General features: G+C 39.4%; 1 protein-coding gene across 1 annotated transcript in view; it reads left to right on the top strand.

Moving 5' to 3' along the window:
* GATA6 (GATA binding protein 6) overlaps positions 1-18,821 on the top strand; it is a 32,787-nt gene that overhangs the window by 6,918 nt on the left and 7,048 nt on the right. The window contains 4 exon segments of the mRNA XM_037508745.2: positions 398-564; positions 4,045-4,170; positions 5,006-5,093; positions 5,185-5,288. Of these exon segments, the coding sequence (XP_037364642.1) occupies positions 398-564; positions 4,045-4,170; positions 5,006-5,093; positions 5,185-5,288 (485 nt within the window).

Below are 18,821 nucleotides of genomic sequence, written 5' to 3'. Positions count from 1 at the left end.
TTTGTGAAAAGCTTGGGAACAGCCGGAAAGGAGGGGTCAGGGGACCCAAACCGGCCTCCTCACAGCCATCTCAACTCAGGACCTCGAAGACGGAAACTAATGTTTTTCAGCCTCAGTTTCCAACACTGCTCCGACTTTGTGGGTGTTTTTAGGGTGCAGAAGAACTTGAGAAATCTATCGTGGCTAGATCGATAGCGACCACAGGGGCTGCGGGTTTCTGTCTGGCGGCTGAGCAGGAAGGTCCGCCGGGAAGGGCTTGGGCGGGGGCGTCGGGCAGCGCGGCGCAGCCCTGGGACTGGGGTTTGTGCGTCTTCGGGGGACGCTGCGGGGCTGGGCGGGCGGGCTGGCGTGTCCTCCCTCGGTCTCACTCGGCCTCGTGTCCCCGCTCTCCCCGCAGACCTGCTGGAGGACCTGCCCGAAAGTCGCGAGTGCGTGAACTGCGGCTCCATCCAGACGCCGCTGTGGCGGCGAGACGGCACCGGCCACTACCTGTGCAACGCCTGCGGCCTCTACAGCAAGATGAACGGGCTCAGCAGGCCCCTCATCAAGCCTCAGAAGCGCGTGGTGAGTGCGAGCGCCGCCCGCCCCTGGGGCCTGGCTCCCGGCCGCGCTTCTCCTGCGGGACCCGCGGCGCTCCCTCCCGGCCCAGCCCGGCCCACTCCTGGCTCGCCTGGGGGGCACCTTGAGCTGCAGCCGGGGGCCACCTCGGTGCGCCCTGAGCGCTGGGACCGAGCTGCAGCGTTCCTTTCGTGGCCTTTTCAAGCCCCCACCCGCCGGTGCCGGGTGGAAGTTATCCCGAAACTAGTGTCCGGGGAGCGGAGACCGCCTTTCCGCATAATTACCCGTGGGGAATAAAGTCCCTAAATAAAAAGGAGGGAGGGAAAAAGGATGGTGTACAGTGTTACCATTTTTTTTAAAAAGTACGTAATGTATACATATATTTTGATGTGCTTCTAAATGCACGGAAATAATTTTGGAAGAAACACAAGAAATTAGTAATGGTGGTAACTTGGGGGAGAAAGTCGGGTATACCCACCCTGGTGAGCTGAAGGAAGAATATTTGTTAGCTGTATTAGATCTCAAGGGTTCTCATCATTGAAAACCATGCTCATCCATAACATCCAGCTCCCCTAAATAGAGTATGACAAGTTCACTCTGCCTTTGTCCTCCCAGAACCATTCTGGTTCTTTTTATTTTGTCCCTTCTTTCCTCTGGATCCCTTCTATCCCTTCTCCTCCAAGTCAGATAGATTTTAGCCCCAAATTCCTTAGTCTTTTTTGGATTGTCCTTGAGTCTGGTGAAGATTGTTCACTCTAACCTTTTGTTATTTAGATTTCTGATCGTTCAGAGAATTACATGGAACTTGACAAAAAATGTAGTCTGTGTAATTCCCAAATTGAGGATTTTGCCAATTAGAACACTGTGCTTGAAAGTGTGGGATTAATCTCATTGTCATTGTTATGGGTGTTTTAGAAGGAGGGTATTTACTGCAGCAGTGATTAGAGAAAATAAAGCTTCCCCAAGCCCCATTGTAAGGTTAACGTGTTTAGTCAAGCATTTATATTCTAATGCCTGTTAAAATAAAATATTTTATAGTTAGATGCCAGACATCTTAAGTATCTAAGTAATTTATTTAATTGTTATACTGTAATTAGCAGGAACAAATGCTACACATGTTGTTTGTGTTAAATAGATTAGAGTGAAATTGCATCACAATGTAAGTCTGACACCTTAAAGAGAAGCAATTAGTTTTATGGTTGTTTTGTTTTTAATGCGTTTAAAATAAAGTGGCCAGGGTTAATTAATGAGTGTATGTGCCTTAAACTTGTCACACCTCCTACAGCTTAAAATTTTAAAGAGCATCTTTAAACTTCAGTGCCTGACTTCCTATGGATTTCATTTTTCTCACCATGCATCTTCTTGACAAAGAAAAAGTAGAGATAAAAAAATGTTCCCAGGAGGTTCCTTGTTTTTATGTATTGGCCAATGTCTGCGGCATAAAACTGTTTTCTTCTTTTTTTTTTTTAATATTACGTTGAACTGAGAATTAGCTGAGCTCGGACAGGTAACATTTTCTCGGAGATTGAGTGAAAAACTACAGGTTCCAGTTGCATTATAAATTCGATCTAGTAACATCTGTAGTTAGATGTGCCATTTGTTTTGTGCATTTACCAGTACAAATAACCAGAAGAAAAGGCTTTAACATCTTTGAATCAATTAGTTTTCCTCCTGTATGGCAGGTGTCTTGGCAGTAACCAAGGTCAGTCAATGTGCTTTGTAAATGGGTTATAAATGATACCAATTGAAGGGTGTGTCTATCAATTAGTTCTCCTTGTAGGCTTCTTATTTATGGTTTTGATGGATCTAGCTTAGTTCTCAGAAGGAGAATGTTGAACCCATGTTTGTTTAGCCAGCAGTATAGAACCAATCACTGTGAATTTGAACTTGTAATACATTGCAAAATAAGAGATTTATGGTGTAACTTGAATTCCTTGTCAGTGATGAATATAACTGAGTTCACTTGTTACAAGGAACTTTTATAACCATTCACCTTCATTTCACATGTTTATGAGCACTGGCTTCACTTATGATCTGCAGTTGACAGTCATAAAGTTCTTTGTTATAATGGCAAATTCTGATAACATGTTTGCTTCACATTGGCTCCAAATTCCACTGGAAACTGTCATAAATTACTTATTTGTAAAATGAACCTTCCTAGGTTACTGATTTTACATTTATGAAGAGAAAGAGGTGTGCTCTTATATTTTCTTTAACCATAAAAAAGGGGGAAAGATGCCCTGGTGTGTTAAGATTTTATATTTCCATTATTTTAGCAAAACAATTTCCCAAATAGTCTGTCAGCCAGGTGTATTCATTTCAGTCAGAAGTCTACTTGATTCTTAGCAGTAACTTAGAAATGTTATAATGCTGGGATATATAACAGTGCCTCTGTATTTATAACTTGTTTGTAAAAGAGTAATCTTAGAGTACAATATAGCAAGCAAAATACTGCAAGATATTAATTATAAATGCAGCATTCAACTTTATCTTTTTAAATCTGCAACTATTTAATACATGTTCAATTTATATTTTTGTTGTTGGTTCTTTACATCTTATTGAATTTATTGGCATAGCTAACTTTTCCAACTCTGTAACCTTTAACTTGCTTCAGTCTGTAGATTACCCCTCTAGCTCTCCTTTTACTGAAGTCGTAGCACATTTACTTGCCTATCTTGGTAATTTTAGAACCTTAGATTTTGCCATTCTGGAGGGGAATTTATATTAGCTTAAATCCTCTCTCTTTGTAAAAATAATTTACATGTTATGGGCATAAAGGAAACATGGAAATTAGAGTAACAGTGGGAGGCAGTTGGCCTTTTCGTATAACCCTTGTATGAACAAAAGTTTTGTGTTATACTGACCAGTAAATGAAATAGATTATCACTGTGTGTAAGATGATGCCAGCATTAAGACAACGCTGAACATGGCCGATCCTTTGTAACATGGACAGTACTAAAATTCAGGCAGCACGTGATAGTGGTACTTAGGGAAGGTATTAAAATATATATTTTTATTTTTAACAAAATTTGGTGCCTTTTCCAAGATTCATTTCTAATAATATGTATAGGTCCTTCTAAGATTTCTGGTGTATTCCTCTATACATATCTCAGATTATTACTGATTATCTCCAGTTTCAAGTGAAATGGAGACTGCTCAAAGACACTTAACTAAGTACATTGGCAGGCCATTTGTGATTGCATTTCATGACTCTTGTATCTCGGACTTCTGACAACAGTGAGTGGAGTTATTGGCTAATCTATAATCTATAGACTGGAGCAAACAAACATGTAGGGGATTGAGCACAGTGTGCAAAATGAGGTTACTTGGTCCAGAAGGTCAACCTAATTACACTTCAAATTTTTTCTTTATGGGTGCTTTTATTTATAGTAACCAGGTACATACTTGGTGATGACAGAGACATAACGTTGATGTATGTAGCATATATGTAAGTAATTTGTATCTGTACACTTGCTTGCTTTCCAGCCTTCCTCCCGGCGGCTTGGATTGTCCTGTGCCAACTGTCACACCACAACCACCACTTTGTGGCGCAGAAATGCCGAGGGTGAACCAGTGTGCAATGCTTGTGGACTCTACATGAAACTCCATGGGGTGCGCCACATACTCCACTCATTTGTGTCTCGTTTGTACATTGTTTCTGTTTTAAAAAGTCAACACAGGAGAGGGGATAGAAATTAAAAATCTAATTTTCTTTATGCATGTTACTTAACCTAGGATGCTATTAATTATAATATAAATTGTTATCATATATCCCACTAAGAAATGAACAGTGCTGACAGTTTAATAAACTGTGATACACATCCATTGCAAGACATCCAAGTTTTAAAAATATTAATATGTAGAAAAATGTGCTCTTTGGTTTTGATAACTTGGTAATAACCCCCTTTTAAAAAACACAAAAATTCCATGCAACTAAGTAGGAATACACAAATAATTTGTCTTAAAAAATTTGAGTTCAATCAAATACATTAATACGTGTCTAGAAAGGAGTAATTATACCTGATAGCTATAGAGAGCCTATATTTCATTTTAAGAACATCACAAAACACCTTAATGACCTCAGTTTTATAAAGGAAGATAACCCTGGATATGTAGAAGGAAGAGAATATACGATCCCTTTAAAATAAAAAAGTTTATACTCATTGGTTTTACTCTATAATTAAAGTTGATTAAAGCAACACATTATGTTGAAGGAATGAATTCCCTGGCAAATCACTACACTTTAGGGAAGGAGTCTATGCATTTGCTCAGGAAAGTATAGTCTTTTTGTACTTGAAATTTATTGAATGTCTATAAAAATTGGATTGAAATGTATGCAAATTATTTGAAAACAGGGCTTTTGGTATTGATGATTGGATCTTAAAGTTTGTTTTTTCTTTAATAAAATATTTATTATACTTATAGCCTATGTAAAACATTTTTTTAGGTCCCTCGACCTCTTGCAATGAAAAAGGAGGGAATCCAAACCAGGAAACGAAAACCTAAGAACATAAATAAGTCAAAGGCTTGCTCTGGTAAGTGGTAAAATCTTTTTGATTGTAAAGTTTTGACAACCTTGACTGTAGAGTACATTTATATTTATAAGGTTAATTTTGAATGTTGCAGGTAATAGCAATAATTCTGTTCCTATGACTCCAACTTCCACCTCTTCTAATTCAGATGATTGCAGCAAAAATACTTCCCCTACAACACAACCTACAGCCTCAGGGGTAAGTGTTAAAGCAGTAGATTCTATGCTAGAGAGTTGCTCTCTACTATATTATCTCAAATTTTATCTTATCTGGTAGTGCAATAATCTAAACCAACAGTTCAGTTTAGTGAGCTGATCTCTAAGAATAGTTTTTAGGGGAAATTACATTTAAATGTAAACAAAATGACAAACCTAAGTACTTTATAAACCTCTTAATTAAGATATCATTTTTATGGTTAAATTAATCCACCTGAAAGCAAGAAGTTTTGTGGTTTGAAGTGGCTATGAAATATATATTTGTATTTCTAATGTAAATCAAAAAGGCTTCCAGCTCAGTGGTCTAAGGTATCTGGGTGCCCATGACATTTAAATTACTTTAGCTTATCATACCAACTTCAGCTGCTTTTTTCTTTGTCTTCTTTTCTTCTTTATCTTTTTCCCAAAGCAAAGCTCATCCTAAGTGTCCTGTGTTTCTGTATTCTCTGACCTTCCTTCACCCAGCTGTCCTGTAGCGAGGAGGCCTCACTTCTCTAAGTGCATGTTAATTGTACCCAGGCTTGCTTCAGCCCTGTGATAAACCTCTATGCAATTTGGTTTGGGAGCATTTCGTGCCCCTGGACTTGGGATGCCAGGGTATTGGGGAAGATCACAGAATTAGTTTGTAAAGCCATGACTGGAAATCAGTTTTCCTTAAGAGCATTTTTCTTAACCTTAGTGCTTCCTTAGTTTACCTGGAATGCTCTTTTAAAATGACCAGGCCTCACCCTCCAAGTGAGATTGGGGATGCGGGGCGGGGCCGAGGCATGGCTGATGCTAAGACAGGTTTAGGAGGAAGCATCAGGGTTAAAATCCCTTTTTAGTTAGTAACAGTTTTCTACATTTGGTTTTGCCCTATTTGGGGTACTTTAAAATACTACAGATTCCTGGGCCCCACCCTGGATTTTCTGAGTCAGTTCCTGGGGGTGGGGCTCAGAAATGTGTGTTTTTGAACCAGCGCTGCAGGTGAAAAAGAAATTACTGCCCTCAAGGTGTCTTCCTTGAATTGGGAACCAGAGTTGGTTTCTGGTGCATTTTTACTGACTTAAACAAATAAAAATGTAGCATTAAAAATAAATGGTGTTTAATTGTATTTGCTATTTCTTTTTGTCCTCCAACCCAAATTCAATTGGGCTTTTATTTAATGAAGCAAGAAGTTCAGAGTTTCACAGGGGTAAAGTTTTTCAGTTTTTGTTTGTTGCAAACACTTGTTAAAGAATGTTTCTTTTTAAAGGTGTATACTTTTTATGGTAGGGTTAGATGAAGCTTTAAGACTCTAAAGTGGTAAATAGAAAGTTCTTTGTGGGGAATTGAAAGATCAAAATTATTTTCAGATTTTTTTTATTATGCCCTAAATTCTCAGAAGCAATTTGACGCTTACATAGGAAAACAATGTTCTGGTCTTGTAAAACACTGGGAGCTGTCAGGTTTTTTGCTCCATGTCTGGTGTCTGTCTCTCTGAGCTAAAATGACAATTGCTGCCAAAAACTTGCTTTTGTTGCTAATACATTTTGGTTGAGGTGTGGCAAAATCCAAGTTTGAATGACAAATGACATCAAATAGAGATTTTTGCCCAAGAATGGGTTTTGGGAACTAGGAAGCATAGTGGGTGAGGTCTGTTTTGCTCTTCTGGTTTTGTGATGTAAAATTTCAGAGTTGGCTATTTACAAGCCTAATCAGTTACCCTGCAGGGAAGGAACAATAAAATGGCTGTAACGTGGTCCTGCCTTTGCTTGATTGGGCGAGAGACCTCTCCTGCAGCGGGTTCCTTGACTGTTTTGGTGTCCAAGTGTCCCTGTATCTCTTACCTTAGACCTAGCAAGCCTGAGGCAGTTAAGCAGCCAGTGCACTTCAGAGGGAATCTTAGTCCTCAGCCAGGAGGCAAAGCAACAAGGATTTCAGAACCTGGGGGAGTTTGAGTATAGTTCCAGACAAGGACTTTTGCTTTGAGCTCCCTTCCATCCCATATTCCAGCAGCCTCCACGCAAACCAGCTAAGTGAGCTGCAGACTAAGGGCAGCTGTCATAGTCCAGGCATCCAGCCACAGAAATGTTTCCTGACAACTTTCCCCAGGGCAGGGGTGGGGCTTGCCCTCCCTCCTTCTAACTCCCTCCAGGGACCCACTCCTGACCTTGGCTGGAGGCTGAGTTTGTGCTTGCCCATTTCCCTCCTACGGTGAGCCTATCACGAATGTCTCCACCAGTTGGTTGCCTTTGGATTCTGTCCCTTTCAAGAATAGTGTAGCCCCACTCTGTCTGGTGAATCCTCTCACCAACTCCCCACACCTCTTGCCTGTACCCCAGTTCTTGTATGCATGCATAAATCAATCTAAAAAAAAAAAGAACAGTGTAGCATAATCCCCTTCAGCTCCATCCATGTTGCAGCAGATGGAGCAACACTTTTCAGGCTTCCCTGGATAGACTGAGCTTTGTATGTGTGGCCAGCATGACAGCTGAGGTGTGTGAAGACCACGGTGAGGGAGTTATCTGTGAGCAGCTGGCAGAAGCATTTATGAAAGGTCACTGGATTGACCAAGATGTGTCTTTTTCCCGTTTTGGTCATGGTGTGTGATGTTGGAGAGCAACTGTTGTCGGGACTACTGCTTTATAGGCTTTCGTGAAGTGCTGCAGGTGAAGAAAATGTTAAATCCACATAGAAGGGTCATAGCTGGTGTTTAGACAGTGAATGTGTTCCACCCCACCGTGGTTGGCTCAATGTTCCAGCTTCCTATTGTGATGATGGGTCCATCCCATTGATCTCCAGTGGCCCCTACAACTGATATGGTGAAAATTAGTATTAGAGGGTTGTCCTAGCTTAATCATGGCAACCAAGTTAAAAAAACAAAGGGCAATTTAAGACAGGAACTGGGGGGCCACTTTCTTCCATTCAGAGATGGCTGTGATTGTCTGCTTGTCTGCCTTTCCTTAACGAGTGTGAGTTACAGCAAGGAAGTAGAAAGCTGTTACAGAGGTCCCTATCAAACTTGACATCATATTAATGCCCCCCACCCCAAATCAACTGTAGAAGATGACCCTCAGGCAGACTTCTTTCAAACCCTGATGTTCCTGCCCTGCCCTTCATGTGTGCATGTTGTTGTGAGGGCTCCTGGTCTCCAGCGTGGCCTGACTGGAGCTGAGTGTTCTGTAGGGAGGCTTCATACTGGTCTGGCACTGTAATCAGGGCTCCAGGCCAGGTTCCCCCTGTCCTGGCCTCAGCAGGATCAGATCTGTGGGTAGGATTCCTAGCACAGGCTTTGCCTTTCAACGTTTTTGCAGAACAAGCATCATAAGTGCCATGAAAGTCATTTCTGTGATGACCATAGTCTGATTTCTTTGGTGTTTTTTCATGTCTTAACTTTATGTACTTGTTGCTAATTTGTGTTTTCCCTAGATCTCTCAGTAAAAAGGAAACATACCATTTGATGGCTCACTTATGTCTCGATTTCTTTTCATTGTGCTTGTGCGGTGTGCACCAATAAGAGGTAGAGGGAGGGCAATTTGTTTCCTGTATGAAATCAGGAAAATCTGCTACCATGTAGCCCAGTATTAAAAAGTCTATCTCAATCCTTTGGAATTCTTGGTACTTATTAAGAAATGTGTGAAATTTCTGATAAACTGTTGATTAATTTTTGTGACTTTTTTACTGGATGATAAACTTAACCAAAATAGTCTTTCATTTTGACTAAAATTTTCTTATAAATGCAGATTTACTGAAAAATGTGTATTTAATCAAAATAGACGTTAGATTTTCTCTGGTATTCACATCCTCTGGATTTTAAGATTAATTAAATCTTTATTGAATTTCATTTATTGACTGAATTGTTTTATAGATTTGTTACTATTACTGAGGAGGAAAATGTGGTAACATGTTCTGTTTTAGCAATAGATTTGATAGTCTATAAATATTCTCATTTCTCTTACACTTGTATCTAAAAATTGTGAAATTGGATACTCTATCATATAATACATACGTATGTATTACATATTATATATAAACATATGCTAAACTTTAAAAAAAAGATTTATTTATGCATACAAAAACTGGGAAATACACTGCTGAGGGGAGCAGTGGGCAGACAGGAAAGGTCTGCTGCGCCATGTGGTTTAGCTCCCTGGCCAGCCTGGGATGGAACTCGTGCTGCAGTGGCGGTGAGAGCCTCATAGTCCTGTGTTTAACGCCTACACCTCCAGGGAGACCCCTATATATACTAACTTTTAAGCTCGGTTACCAAATTTGTAGATTAAAAACTACTTCCTTTGTGATGGGGGGGATTAATTTGGGGATGAAATTATTAAGCAAATTATTATTGCTTATTAGGTGATAAGATAATGTATCTGAGTAGTCCTTGTTTTTTTTTACTGGTTGTTGTTACAGTAAGCATTCTTTATGGGATCCCTATACCATTTTGTAAATCAAGGCCTCTGACCTCATTGTTCATAACTTGGTGTTAGGTGTGTGTGGGGGGGCAAATGTAGACAGACCTTACTGCTCGTTAGATTGGGGGGTGTTTTGAATGAGTGACAAAGTATAGTTGGAGTTGAAAGGAGGGAGCAGTGAATTCTGACCGTAACATTGGAAATGAGAGGGATGTTTGAATTAGTTGTGTAGGATTTTTGCAAGGGAAATGTTGGAATAGAGATAGCTAGGAAGAACAGCACAGGTGTCTCTTATAGTTAAGGAATTATTGTTTTAGGAGTTGGGTGTGGCTGGAGTAAAGGGTATAGAAGCCAAAGGCAGAATAAGAGTCTAGTCAAATAGGTGAAATTAGATATTTCAAATCACTATCAAGTCAGTCTTATTAAGAAGGGTCCAAATTTCATTAATTTCTAAATGATGTGCTTTAGTTAATGCCACTAACCCCACTGTAGTGGCAAGTGTATTTCTGTGTGTATACTGGAGTCAACCAAAACATTCTTAATTGAAAATATTTTGATAGTTGATATAAACAAATGCTCCTACTTTTTACAAGCTGGGTTTCCCCTCACAATTAGTAAGGAACTGGCAATGTGTGTGAACCTCACAGCTTCCATTGTAGGCCTGTACTTTAGTTTTTTTTTTGGTTTCTTAGGGAAAGATGGTTTGGGGTGGCTGTTGCCTGGTCTTTCTGAATGAAATCATATCAGGCATGGTATATTAGTGATAGGAAGTGTTTCGTGACCTTTGTGGTTCATTTTGGGTGACAGATGACCTCCACAAAGAGAGGCAAATGTCCCTAGATGAAGACGAGGACCACATTTCAGATTTGCTGAAAGTTTGCTCCAGTTTCTCAGTATTAAATAGATGTCTTTATTTATTCTTACTGCCTTACTTATTCTTCTGGGATGCTGTGTGCCTAGCAAGAACTGTTCCCTTACTGTAGTCACTGCTTGGTAATAGCTTATTCAACACTGATGTCATGAGAAATACTTATCCTGAGCTGCGAGGTGCTAATCTTGTGTTTGAAGTGGTTTGAAAGAGTTAATACACATGCCTAAGTGCTTGATTTAGGGATAGGCAGTGATTTGGGGACTGACACATTAAGATATCAGAATGTCTTTGAGACTTTTTGAAGAAATATGCTTTGTACTTTTGTAAAGTACAAAATACCTCATGTATTTTAAATACATAAAAATAGACTATTTTTTGTATTAATATTTGCATTCTGTGGTGAGATGTGGAAAATGCACCTTTCGTTATTTAACTCACTTTTAGCATATGTATATACTCCACTGTGTTCTTTAAGTAATTGACTCACTTGGGATTTCCTATGGTATTGTGGTTGGTCACAAAATAATAGTTCCTATTATTATTAACTGTTCCTTATAATAACTAGATAGCTGACAGGAACATTCATGAAGGCCTCACACATAAAGTATGAACTATTTTCACTCAGGAATTTAACTATGAAGAGGGCCTCTTACTTGAGAGCCTGCCGTAGCAGGGACCAACCAATGTTGCCTAACTCTTAACCTGAATACACTACAGAGCCTCTAGAAGACTTGAGAACAGAGCATTAGTGGATTAGTCTGACATTTTATCATAATACTGCTTTTTTTGGTGAGACATTTTCTCCCACACTTTCTCATTTATAAGATAATGAATGTAAGAAGGGGGAAACTAACTTCTGTCGAGTAACCTTCATGTGCCAGGTGTTCATGAACATTTTCTCTTTTATCCCTAATTATTACTCTACATCTGAGGTGTTTTTAATTTAATTTTTTTTTGGGGGAGTGAGACTTAGAAGATAACAGTCTCAAGGTTATCAAATAAGAGGCAGGACTTGGATTTCGACATAGGTGCAGCAGCTGTGGAGCCAGTGTTGTTATCACTATAGTATACTAACTTAATATGTGATAGGAAATATTTTCAGAAATATTTTTAAGGAAATATGACAGGTTTTGATTAGTAACTTCAGCATCAAATATCATTTCAATGAAACAGATAGGAAAACAGCTTCAGAAATGTCATTTGCTAATGACCCAAATATGTAAGGCACTTTATATATATAAGTGTGTATATATATAAAGTGCCTTAAATATTTATATAATATTATTATGTTTTATATCTGTTGTAATACACTAAAATGTATTTTAATACTAAGATTATGTTAGTTGTATAGTAGAAAATAATAATAGGTAGTAGAATTTACTGTTGTTGATATACCTAATGTGATTATAAAAAACACTCAAAATATTAAATATGAATATTTAATAGCAAATAAATATCAAAACTTATAGCACTGTGATTTAAATCCATATATACAAAGGGCTAAGTTAGTGGCAACATTTCAAAATGTTCGTGTCACTTCCAGTGAATTTTTAGGAAATTAAAAGAGCATTTCTTAATAGGCAAATGTCCATCCTCCTACCCCTAGAATTTATAGTTCAAGATATAGTTCAAATGAATTTTAAAAAGAGTTAAAAAGTCATTAATCTCTCACAGAATCTGTGAAAGAGAGCTGCAGTTAGGTATTATTATTGCCTCATTTATAAACCAGGATCCCAGTGACTCCATAAGGTCACAGAACAAGCCTGTGTTGAAGCCGGGACTGGAACCGATGTCTCCTGCCTCCCAGTCCAGGGCTCTTTCTGCTCCCCGGGAGTTGACCAATCGTCAGTTATTAATATCCCACTTGCCACTTGCTATGAGCCATGAACATAAATATTTTGTTGGCATTTTATCTTCATGCTCCCTGTGTGCCAGGCTCTCTTTCTTTCTTCTTTCACAGCCCCTTCTAATAACTCACGTTCCTGCCTGACCACATTGGCCTTCGCCATGAAAGTCACACGTCAGCCTGGCAGGGAGTGTTTAAGCATGTGGAGCTTGCATACTTTCATTTTGATCTCAAGGCCCTTCTAGACTTCCTTCCTTTGCATGTGTGTGTGTGTTTCATGGGGAAAAGTAGTAGTTAGAATACGTTATATTATATTAACATCCAAAGCTTTGGATATTAAGAAAGCTTTGGATATTAAGTGTGTATATTAAGAAACAGTAAAACTGTTGCTCTTTAAATAGTTTATAATATATATATCTACCCAATTTATCACAGGGCTGTGGTTTATTTAATAAGTGACTTATCACAATCTGAAGGCTGGAATACTGGAATACCTAGGTAAAGAATAAATGGGTCAGGTCATTTGCCTTTTCATATTGCCTATGGTTAAAAGACTTCCTCTCAGAACATAGCTTTTTTCCCTCCAGATTACTGATTTTTTGCAGTTTTTTCCCTGTCTCTATAAGAATATACACAATTGTCACAAAACATGAAATAATGTTACGGGAAAACATGGCCAAATTTAAGAAATCTGACTTAGAATGCTCTGAAATGTTATTGCTAAATGAATCTTTGAAGAAAATGAATTCCTTTACTGGAACAAAAGTAATTTATTATGTATTTCATGGGTGTCTGCCAAAAGAGTTGCTAGCAATATGAAGATCTAATGGATATGAATTAAATATAATCTGTTAGCTCTGTTCTTGTTTAGACCTACCTGTTAATGTTCTGAAATTTTAATAACTTTAAAAAGCATCTCCAAAGGCAGGTGCTCCCATATGTGATAACTCATAAGTCAGCTACCTATCACATCAGGCTCAGTACTTAGAGTTTGTGAGACTGAGTATAAAGAGGTTATTTCATGGATCTCAGATTTTAAGAAAGATGTGAACAAATAAACAACAGGTACTGATTTAGTGTTCTGTTGGAGTTGTATAAGTAAACAATTCCAAGTCAGTATCTGATGATGTTTAAATGATGGTTTACACGTTAGTTTTTAGCACGGTGTGGTTTCACCAGAATTGGGGGCTCATACTCCAAAATCAAGACTGTATACTACAAAGCACAAATATGTTTAATTTAAAGCTCACAATACATTTAGCATTTGATTCATGGCAAAGCCTGAATATAGTCTGAAGTTTATTCTGGGGGTTCGTGGTTTAGCAGCTGGAAGGAAACATTTAGGCAGTCAGGCAGCTTTGTGTGTGACTAGTGCGAGCTGCCAAGGTTTTGTGAAGCCTCTGTTTTCCTCCATCTAAAAAAGGGAAAAGTAATTCCTACCATCTGGTTCTTAGGAGTATTGTGTAGTAAGTGGGAGATGCCTGCAGACCTCTTTGAAGCTCAAGAAGAATAGCACTATTTAAATATGATCTTGGTAGTTAATAATGATGTGCTTTATTTGCATGGCATTTTTAAATCCTGGGACATTATGATTAAATCCTTGACTTTTCTAATGGGAGAAATGTAGCAATGTAGAGCTATTGTGTTAATAAAGTAACCATAATTTAAATATTTTATTTCTCTGATAGCAACATTTTTTCATTCCTTGTGAATATTTAGTATTCATAATACTTTCTTGCAATTACTGCTTGATTCTTGGACCATGGTATGCTTTCTCTAATTGAGATGGTGAGATTAAATGCCCTTGCAACCTCCTAAAAAGTTGGGTTTTTAAAATTAAGATCATAACTCACAGATTTTAAATCTTGCCTTGGGATCCTTTGCCACTTAATTTGAAGACCAGAATAGTCATCAGTTTTGATTCATTTTACAAGATAAACTCTTTTCTTTAGTTGAGGAACAAGCCCTTCCCACTGCAGTAAAATATCAGTATTTTACTAACAGCCCCAGGGTACTTTTAAACTTACAGCCATGCCTTTCTTCACTACAACATGCTTGCTGTCTGAGATGGTAAAACAATTTGCTCCCAGAACAGATTGTGTGGGTAGAATTGTTCTTCCCCCCTTGAAAGGGGCAGTGTCTCTTGAGATGGATATAACCTGGCCTACCCAGTGGGAGTAATGGGGAGTCAGCTGGTGAGCTTCCTAGTAAGGAATTTATTCGTTAAATTACAAAAAATAGTGTTCTGCTGAAAACTGAGTTAGGTCATCAGTTTAGATGACTGCACTTCTCCCCTCTTGTGAGAGAAGGCGCCCTTGATCTCTTGTTTTATTGAGCTGTTAGGGGCGAATTGGAGGGTTTTGTTGTGATTGATGTTCACATGTTCTGGTAGAGATGGAACCTGTGTGCGTGTGTATCTTCCATATGTCACCTCCTAACTATTATGGAATCACTTTTGTGTCTGGTACTGTTACCCTCATGCAAGCTGAAATGAGCATGGCTTTTTAGAGTGGACATTAAGATTTATCTGAGTTTCTTCTTTGTTGGAACGCACACATAGTTTTAAAATTTTTCTGCCAAGGAAGACTGCTTTAAAGCACTATGAGAGTCTAACCTACAGGTTACAAAAGCAGATCAGAGTGCTTTGACAGTGAGGGATGCCTGGTGTCCTCTCACACAAGAAAAAAAATGAACCGCCAACTTAACTGTAGGAAGGACCGATCAGAGGCCGTGGAAGCTGACCATCTTGATTCCAGCTAAGCAGACAGCATGAGCATCGTTAAAGTCTTTTCTTCTGGAATGAGACCACAGTCGCCCTCACTCTGCCTCAGCTGCAGTGTTCTGCTACTTAAGATCGAGGCTGCATTAAGAGAGATTACAATGTGGAGCAAGGAGGGACATTGTTTGTGAGCCACCCTCTGCTGGGCAGTGACTATATGTATTAATCACATCAGAAAACCTTGCCTTTTCAGAAAATAAGTGTCTTCTTTCCATGTCCCAGTCTGCAACAGGTGTCCCTGAAGTCGTTTATTCCTTTCAGAGCTCCGCTCTGCCCAGGCTCCCGCCACCCAGCCTGGTCTGCTTTCAGTGCTGAGCCCAAGCTGGGTCTGCGGCTGATAACACATTCTTTTAACAGGAAGTGCCTCCATTTTCAGTTGTCTGTGGGAGGGTGGAGGGCAGATAAGCCCTGAATGGAAACAGAACAGATTTCTGCTCCACCCTCATACTGCACTTTGATCAGAGAAAGAGTCGGGACCTCTGCCTGCCTGAGGAGGAAAGATGGTTCAGTCGTGGGGACGCCAGTGCACTTTCCTCTCATTTTGTTTAGGAATACTTGTTAGTTTAGGTTAGTGAAGTGCCTGCTTTTGTTGAGTTGATGTCTGGTCTGAACTAAAGGGCTTCAAGGATATAGCTAGATGAGGGAAAACATGATTAACTTACTGAAATTTTTATTCGTGTGTGTGTGTGCACGCGCGCGCGTACTCGGTCCAGGGTCACAGTAGGTTTTTTCTGATTTTTCTCCCCCACATTGAACTGATTTTTGATAAGTGGTTTTTGAATGTCACCAATGAGGGTGAGTTAAGATCAACAATAAAACGAAAAACCACATTTCCTAAGGAGAGTCATGTCAGTTCTCAACTCTCACAGTAGAATACCAGTTTCCAAAACTCAGGTTAGTGAACCCATGTAGTGTGTTTGGTGTTTTAACTAATGTGGAACCGTGTTTCACATGTGCATGACTGGCTAGGCTCCCACCTATGTCAGGTGGCATGGAGATACTTTGGGGATACCTGGGGACTCTTTCTGATCCTCCCTTCTCTCTGCTGTGCCTCCACTCTGAAAACTCCCTATTTTTTCATGCTACTTTATGATGCTGTCCAGGCCAGCTCCTCCCCCAGGGCTTATGTCTTATGTTTCTGGTGCTAGAGTCTTTTCCCCAAAGTTAGACTGCACTGCACCTTTGAAATTAAAAAAGAAAGGTATAGATGACTATGGGTTGATTCTCTGTCCCGCATTCCCTCCTGAATTCTCTCAAAATATTTTGCATGTGCATGGCTAAGCTGTCATGATGCCATAGTTAGAATTTATATCTTTTTGTTTTTCATTTAACAATGCATTATGGGATTTTTTCCATTTTGCTACGTGAGCTTGTTATTTTTAATAATTGCGAAATAGTTCATTGAGCGGATATGCCTTGCTTTTTCAAGCCATCCGCATATCATTAGACATTAGATTATTTCCATGGTTTCCACTATTACAAGTAACCCTGCAATGACTGTCTTCCCATGTGGAGCCTTTTTTCCTTCCTTTGAATTCTTTCCTTATGGTATATTTCTAGAAGTGAAATTACAGAGCTAAGGAGGGTGTCAGTTTTTTGGTGGCTCTGCTAACTGCATTCTAAGATATGTACCAGAATGTGGACTGCTTCCCACTTGGACATAAATGTGAGGGTCCTGGGGTCATTACAATTTCATCATTATGTGTCATCATGGGATTTTTAATCTCTCTTTTTAAGGTATAGTCATCTTACAAAAAAGCTGTGTATTGCAGTATTTTGTGTTCAAATATTGTATTTGAAAATGACATTCTGAAACAGTGTGTAAAGTACTTGTCCTATTTTCTTTTTTTTTTTTTTAAAGAGACCCCTTCTCTCTTTTTTTTTTTTTTTAATTTTATTTATTTATTTATACAAGCACTGGGTACAGTCAGAAGCGCGGGAGGGTGAGAGAATTCACCAGAGCCAGAGCGGGGAGCAGAGCAGGCAGAAGGACCGAAGTACACTGCTGAGGGGAGCAGCGGGCGGCAGGAGAGGTCTGCGTGCCTATTGTCCTATTTTCTAACAGATGAATAATATGGCTTTTGATTTCAAATGAGCTGATAATTTTGCAGGAGCCCATCACTTATGTGAATTGGTGTTGCCTGCCTTTGGAATAGGACTCTCAGACTGCCATATACCATAGTAACATTGCCTAAATAAAGAAGGCAATAGGTATTTTAGTGGTAGCTTTTGGGATCTATTGTTCAAGTATAAGAATAATTCTCAAGGTATTGGGATTTTTTGAATGTGGCTTATATGAACAAGGATCAGTGATCCTCTTAACATCTTACAGAGGCACCTTGCTTTCTCTTTTCGAAGAGCTGTCGTAACAATTAAAATAAGGTCATCACTGAGGTGATTTTCATTTTGTTCTGTTCCCTCTCCTGTTCCCATCCAGAGATGATGGTGACCCGAGTACCTAACCTGGGCTGAAGGTTGAAATTGGGAAGATTAAATTAAGCCCATATTCCTTAACAACAGTAATAAAATATTAATGGAAGCAGTATATACTTGTCATCTTTAATGCTGCCAGCACCGGTATAAGGGCTTTAACAATAACTGATTCAATTCTTGCAACAGCCTTATGACTTAGTTGCACTTCACTTTGTGGAATGTTTAACATGGCAAAGCATCATGCTGACAGTTTTATAAACATTATCTCATTTAATTTGCACAAACACATATGAGGTAGGCAAGATGCAGGCCAGTTACCCCGGAGGAGGCTCAGGGAGGAGACCACACTCAGGAGGTGGCTGCGCCAGCCAGTACTTGGAAGCCTAAGCTGCGCCCCACCATGCAGACAGTCTGAGGCCCTTTCGCAGGCATCCTTTCCCCTCTGCAATTCCTTTTCTCACCATTCCCTACAGCCCCTTGTGTCATTCACTCATCATTCATAGTAGACAGTCAAGCAGCTTACTTTCCAGTCTGTTTCCTGACTCTGAGGAGGCCTAGGAGCTTCTGCAAGGCAGCAATTTCTTTGGGGCTCATATCATAGTGCCTGGTCCTCACAGGTACCTGTTGGTGCTTCTTTTTGCTGACTTGTGAAAGTGGTACTTGAAAATCATAGTTTTTTTTTTTTTTGTCAGACAGTATGCGCTCAGCTATTTCAACAATTTCACACGAATCTATTTTAAAACTTTAGACATTTTAGTGACTGAAATTTTATTTTTTTATGCATACATAGCCCTCAGTGTATATTTTTAAGTGTGTGTTGTTAATTTATTTAAAAAATTTTTAATTTAATTAGTTTTTTGAAAGATTTATTTTTTATTATTTATGTACACAAGAGCTGGGGTGTAGGCCAGGAATGTCGGGGATGAAAGAATTAACCAGAGACAGAATGGGGAGCAGAACAGACAAATTGACTGAAATACATTGCTGAGGGGGAACCACCGGGTGAGACATGATAGGTCTGCTGCACCATGTGGGTAGCTCCCTGTCCAGGGATGGAACTTGTGTTACTGTGGCAGCCGATAGCTTCATAGTGCTGAGACTTAACCCCTTGCACCACCAGGGAGGCCCCAAGTTGTGTTGTTTCAATAAAAGTTTGTGTTGGGGTTGCTTTTTGCTAGGAAAGAAAAGTATTGCATGCCTGTGGGGGGCCT

This window comes from Talpa occidentalis, unplaced genomic scaffold (assembly GCF_014898055.3).
Source record: "Talpa occidentalis isolate TD23 unplaced genomic scaffold, MPIMG_talOcc4v2.1 talOcc4.13, whole genome shotgun sequence".
In the NCBI taxonomy this organism is placed as follows: domain Eukaryota; kingdom Metazoa; phylum Chordata; class Mammalia; order Eulipotyphla; family Talpidae; genus Talpa; species Talpa occidentalis.
Note: the sequence above shows the minus strand (reverse complement) of the source record. Positions and strands in the feature narration are given on the sequence as shown.